Below are 6,000 nucleotides of genomic sequence, written 5' to 3'. Positions count from 1 at the left end.
ACACCGACCTAAGGAATGAACAGGCCCCATCGTCGACGCTCATCCTTTCTAGCGGTCCCCGATCGTCGTCGCTTATTATTTCTAGTGGTCCCCGGGCCTTTAGGCCAGGTTGGGCCTGCAAGGAAGCGTTCCCTGAAGGGGATGGAAGGATGGACCCGAACGAGATCTTGGGGGGGGGGCCGGAGAAGGGGGGAGGGGGGCCGGGGCCGTGACGCTCTCGGTGACGCAGGGGCCCGGACTTGGGGAGGGGGGAGGCCGAGGGAGGGGAGGGGACCGAGGATGGGGGGCTTCGGAGCCGGAGAGGCCTAGGATTGGTTGGGAGATTCTGGGGGTGTCGAGGGGGGGGTCTCTCTGACAGGTCCCGCCCCCCCACCCCCAGCCCCCGGCCTCCGGCCGGTGCCTCGGCGGTCCTGGCCGGGGAGGGAGGCGGGGAGGCCCGGAGCCAGAGAGATGGGGAGGCCGCGACCCCCGCGACCCCCGCGACCCCCGCGACCCCTGCGAACCCTCTACGGCCTCCTGCTGCTGGTTGGCCAACTCAGGGGCAGCGACTCGGCCAGTGCCCACGGTCAGGAGGGACAGGCGGGTTGGGGGAGGAAGGGGGGGGTGCCGGGGGGTCTCCTGGGGGGTCTCTGGGGAAAGGGGCAGGGCCTGGGGGGCTAGGGGAGGGCCCCGGGGAGGTCATGGGGAGGGGGGCGGGGGCCGGGGGCCGGTGCTGGGGGCGATGGGGACCCCCGGCATCTGTTCCCTGAAGGGGTCTGGGGGTTTGGGAGGGGGTCTTTGGGGGGGGGCCGGAATCCGGGAGCGCCCCAAGGGGGGCCCGGGCTGGGGGAAGGGAGGGGAAAGGGGGGGGCGGGGGGCGAGGGGGGTCCAGTTTGGGGGGTCCGGAGGGCTGGGAGGGAGGAAGGGAGGGATGGGGTGGGGGGGGTCTCCCCCTCCTAGGTCCCCTGCCCGGGCCCGGCGCTGACTCACCGCTGGCTCAGCGCTGACTCACACACACACACACACACACACACACACACGCACACCGGGGGCGGGGGGCGGGGGGGACCCGCCCAACCCACCCCCCGCACCCCTAAAACTCTCCCCCTCCCCATCCGCCCGGCTCCCCCTTGCGATACCCCTCCAACCCTCAGTTCTGCCCCTCCCCAGCTCTACCCCCTCCCCCTCCCGGGACCCCCAGTTCTCCCCCTTCCCCATCCCCCCGGCTCCTCCCCCCGGGGCCCCCGGTTCTCTCCCTCCCCATCTCTGGAGCCCCCAGTTCTCCCCCTCCCCCTCCCCCCGGGACCCCCAGCTCTCCCCCTCCCCATCTCTCTCCGCACCCCCAGCTCCCCCCTTCCCCCTCCCCCCGAGACCCCCAGTTCTCCCCCTCCCCATCTCTGGAGCCTCCAGTTGTCCCCCTCCCCCTCCCCCCGGGACCGCCCGGCTCTCCCCCTCCCCATCCCTCTCCGCACCCCCAGTTCTCCCCCTCTCCCTCCCCCCGGGACCCCCAGCTCTCCCCCTCCCCATCTCTCTGGAGTCCCCAGCTTTCCCCCGGGACCCCCAGCCGTCCCCCTCCCCATCCCTCACCGCACCCGCAGTTCTCCCCCGCCTCCCCGGGATCCCCAGCTCTCCCCATCCCCCCAGGACCCCCAGTTCTCCCCCTCTCTCTCTCTCCCCAGACCCCCAGCTCTCCCCCTCCCCATCTCCCTGGAGCCCCCAGTTCTCCCCCTCCCCGGGACCCCCAGCTCTCCCCCTCCTCCTCCTCCCCTCGGGACCCCCCAGCTGTCCCCCTCCCCATCTCCCCAAGGGAGGGGCGGGATGCGAAGGGTCCCCGGGAGGGAAGGGGGCGCCTGAAGCCCCCCTCCCCGCCCCCCCGGGATGAAGCCCCCTCCTCTTCTTCCTGCTCCTGCTCCTGCTCCCGCCGCTGGCGCCGGGGAGCCCACAGACCACCGACCGCTACGGCACCGACCACTGGACCGCTAGAGCACTGGAGCACTAGAGCACGGAGCACTAGAGCGCCGCACACTAAGAATAACGATAATAATAATGTCGGTATTTGTTAAGCGCTTCCTATGTGCAGAGCACTGTTCTAAGCGCTGGGGGGAATACAAGGTGATCGGGTTGTCCCCCGTGGGGCTCACGGTCTTCACCCCCATTTTCCAGAGGAGGAAACCGAGGCCCAGAGAAGTGAAGGGACTCGCCCACAGTCCCACAGCTGACAAGGGGCAGAGCCGGGATTGGAACCCGTGATCTCTGACTCCCAAGCCCGGGCTCGTTCCACTGAGCCACGCTGCTTAGAGCACTGAGCACGGAGCACTGAGCACTAGAGCACTGTGCATTAGAGCACTGCACACTAGAGCATTGAGCACGGAGCACTAGAGCGCTGCGCACTAGAACATTGAGCACGGAGCACTGAGCACTAGAGCACTGTGCTTTAGAGCACGGCACACTAGAGCATGGAGCACTAGAGCACTGTACACTAGGGCATTGAGCACGGAGCACTAGAGCACTGCACACTAGAGCATGGAGCAGTGAGCATGGAGCTGGGAGCAGTACAACACTAGAGCGCCGAGCGGGGACCATTGAGCATCAAGTACTGAGCACTAGGCACCGAGCACCAAGCACTGAGCGTCGAGTACTGAGCACTAGAGCACGGAGCACTGAGCACTAGAGTACTGAGCACCAAGCACGTAGCATCTATGCTATCGATGGCTACTACTGAATGAATGAATAGCATCGAGCACTGAGCACAAGAGCGCTGAGCACGGAGCAGTAGAGCACTGAGTTCTCTGGTCTCTGTAGTCGCCCTCCCCCCCCAGTTTTTGGGGAGGGGGCTCCGGTCTCCCCCCCCCCCAAAATCACCCCCACATCCCCCCTCTTTCCCTCTCCCAGTCGACCCTCTAAGACCAGAGTCCAGCCGACCCCCGGATGGTAGTCATTCATTCCTTCAGTGGTATTTACTGAGCACCTACTGTGTGCGGAGCACTGTACTGAGTGCTTGGGATAAGACAGCACAACGATAAACAGACATATGATCATCACTAATAATACCAAAGATATATAATACAAATATATCCTATATCATACAGATACCAACGTTGTTAATAATGACGATGCTGATGGTATTTGTTAAGCGCTTACTCTGTGCCAAGCGCTGTTCTGAGCGCTGGGGGCGAGAGAAGGTCATCAGGTTGGCCCCCGTGGGGCTCGCGGGCTCCATCCCCATTTCCCGGATGAGGTCGCTGAGGCCCAGAGAAGGGAAGCGGCCCGAGGTCACGCGGCAGAGGCGGGATTAGAACCCACGTCCTCTGACTCCCAGGCCCGGGCTCTTGCCGCTGAGCCCCGCTGCTTCCCTACCCACAACGAGCTTCCAGTCTTGCGGGGGGGATGAGGGAACCCCGAAGCAGCCTTAGTAATAATAATAATAATAATGTTGGTATTTGTTAAGCGCTTACTCTGTGCAGAGCACTGTTCTAAGCGCTGGGGTGGACACGGGGTCATCGGGTTGTCCCACGTGAGGCTCCCAGCCTTCATCCCCATTTGACAGGGGAGGTCACTGAGGCCCAGAGAAGGGAAGCGACTCGCCCCCCAGTCCCACAGCTGACGAGGGGCAGAGCCGGGATTCGAACCCACGACCTCTGACTCCCAAGCCCGGGCTCTTGCCACTGAGCCACGCTGCTTCCCCTTAGTAGGCGAGGAGGAGGAGGGGGCTGGAATGGGGGGGGTGGAGGGGAGGACTTGGGGGAGTCCCCTTGCTCCCCACTGTTAGAGAGGGGAAACTGAGGCCGCGGCGAAGCCCCGTTCTCAGCATCCCTGTCCAGCCAGAATCCATCCCTTCCCCGGGGGAGTGAATGAACCTGTTTGGGGGCGTCCACCACTGCTCCGTCCCCCCTCCCCAACGGCCCCCACCCCAACATGAGCCCCTTCCTCTCCTTTTGAGCCCCCCCAATCCTCTGCCCACCTCCAGGGTGCCTCTTCGACCACAGGCTCTGCTCTCATCAGGAGATCTGCATTCAAGGTGAGTGGCAAGCGCTTAGTACGGTGCTCTGCACGCAGTAAGCGCTCAGTAAATACGACCGGATGAATGAATGAATGAATGAATTAATGGTAAGGGGGAGAGAGGGGGGCCGGGTGGGCGGGGGTGGACCACCCCCACTTTTGCCCCGATGCCCAGGAAACTGTAAGCCCGTCAAAGGGCAGGGACCGTCTCTATCTGTGGCCGATTTGTCCATTCCAAGCGCTCAGTCCGGTGCTCTGCACCTAGTAAGCGCTCAATAAATACGAATGAATGAATGAATGAATGAATGAATGAATGAATGAATGAATGAATGAATGAATGAATGAAACGGCTGAGTCAGCCGTTGACCCAACCAAGCCCTTTCCCCAACTGGGCTGGGAAGGATGGAGGGAGAAGTCTTGGTTGGTTTTTTAATTCCAATCTTAATTTTCTATTTGGTATTTTCGTTCGCTAGTATTTGCTGGGCGCTTACTAGGTGCAGAGCGCTGGACTAAGCGCTTGGAATGGACAATCCGGCCCCGGAAAGAGACAATCCCTGCCCAGTGACGGGCGCACAGTCTCAAAAATATGGTGTCCGTTAAGCGCTTACTATGTGCCAAGCACTCGGCTTGTATCTCCCCAGCGCTTAGGATAGTGCTTGGCACATAGTAAGAAGAGCTTAACAAGTACCATCGTCATTAGTAACTGCTTACTGTGTGCCAGGCAATGTACTGCCAGTGCTTAGAACAGTGCTTGGCACAGAGTAAGCGGTTAACAAATACCGCAGTTATTATGATTATTATTAAGCGCTGAGGTGGAAGGGCATCAGGTCGTCCCCCGTGGGGCTCCCAGTCTTCAGCCCCATTTTCCAGATGAGGTCCCTGAGGCCCAGAGAAGTGAAGCGACTTGCCCACGGTCACACAGCTGACAACGGCAGAGTTGGGATTCGAACCCACGACCTCTGACTCCCAGGCCCGGGCTGTATCCATTCAGTTCCCTCATCTGGAAAATGGGGATGGAGACCGGAAGCCCCACGTGGTTCGGGGATTGGGTCCGACCGCCCTGGCTCGAATCAACCCCAACGCTTAGTACAGTGCCTGGCACATAATAAGCGCTTCACAAATACCACCCTTCTTCTTATTCTAATCCCCGTCCCGCCCCGTGTCTGCTGTGTGACCTTCAGCAAGTCGCTTCACTTCCCTGGGCCTCAGTGCCCTCGTAAAAATAATGGTAATGGCATTTGTTAAGCGCTCACTGTGTGCAAAGCACCGTTCTAAGCGCTGGGGGAATACGAGGTGATCGGGTTGTCCCACGTGGGGCTCACAGTCGTCATCCCCATTTTACGGAGGAGGGAACTGAGGCACGGAGAAGTTAAGTGACTTGCCCAAAGTCACCCAGCTGACAAGTGGTGGGATTCGAACCGGTGACCTCGGGGGTCTCAAGCCGGGGCTCTTTCCGCTGAGCCACGCTGCTTCTCTGGAAAATGGTCTTCACCCTCATCTGGAAAACGGGGGTGAAGACGGGGAGCCCCACGGGGGGCGGGGCCTGGGTCAAACCCGCTTATATGGTACCTACCCCGGCCTTCAGTACAGTGCTTCGCACAAAGTAAGCGCTTAACGACTACTATGAAGAAGCGGCAGGGCGTGGCGGATAAAGCCCGGGCCCGGGATCCAGAAGGACCTGGGTTCTAATTCCGCCCCCGCCGCTGGTCGGCTGGGTGACCCTGGGCAGATCTACCCCAGCACTGAGTATTTATTCATTCATATTAATTTCTGTTTTCCCCTCTTGACCGGGAGCTCATGGTGGGCAGGGAATATGTCTGTTGTTGTATTGTCCCCTCCCAAGCGCTTAGCACAGTAAACGCTCAGTAAATACGATTGGAATGAATGAACGGTGATGCACAGTAAGCAAGTACCTCAGCGATGACGACAGAACTCGGGCCCGGGAGTCGGAAGGTCGTGGGTTCTAATCCCGGCTCCGCCACGCGTCTGCTGCGTGGCCTCGGGCAAGTCGCTTCACTCCTC

General features: G+C 61.3%; 1 protein-coding gene across 3 annotated transcripts in view; it reads left to right on the top strand.

Annotated features, from left to right (window-relative positions):
* The first annotated feature begins 387 nt into the window (after positions 1-387).
* PTPRN (protein tyrosine phosphatase receptor type N) overlaps positions 388-6,000 on the top strand; it is a 48,847-nt gene continuing 43,234 nt past the window's right edge. For 2 of the 3 annotated variants that reach the window (XM_029064289.2, XM_029064279.2), the window contains exons 1-2: positions 388-565; positions 3,947-3,997. In XM_029064289.2, the coding sequence (XP_028920122.1) occupies positions 451-565; positions 3,947-3,997 (166 nt within the window). In that variant the 5' untranslated portion in view covers positions 388-450. The remainder of the gene's footprint in view (positions 566-3,946; positions 3,998-6,000) is intronic. The other variant, XM_039913526.1, reaches the window with a different exon arrangement.

Source organism: Ornithorhynchus anatinus, chromosome 1 (genome assembly GCF_004115215.2).
Source record: "Ornithorhynchus anatinus isolate Pmale09 chromosome 1, mOrnAna1.pri.v4, whole genome shotgun sequence".
Classification (NCBI taxonomy): domain Eukaryota; kingdom Metazoa; phylum Chordata; class Mammalia; order Monotremata; family Ornithorhynchidae; genus Ornithorhynchus; species Ornithorhynchus anatinus.
The sequence above is the reverse complement of the archived record's forward strand: the minus strand, read 5'-3'. Positions and strand labels throughout refer to the sequence as shown.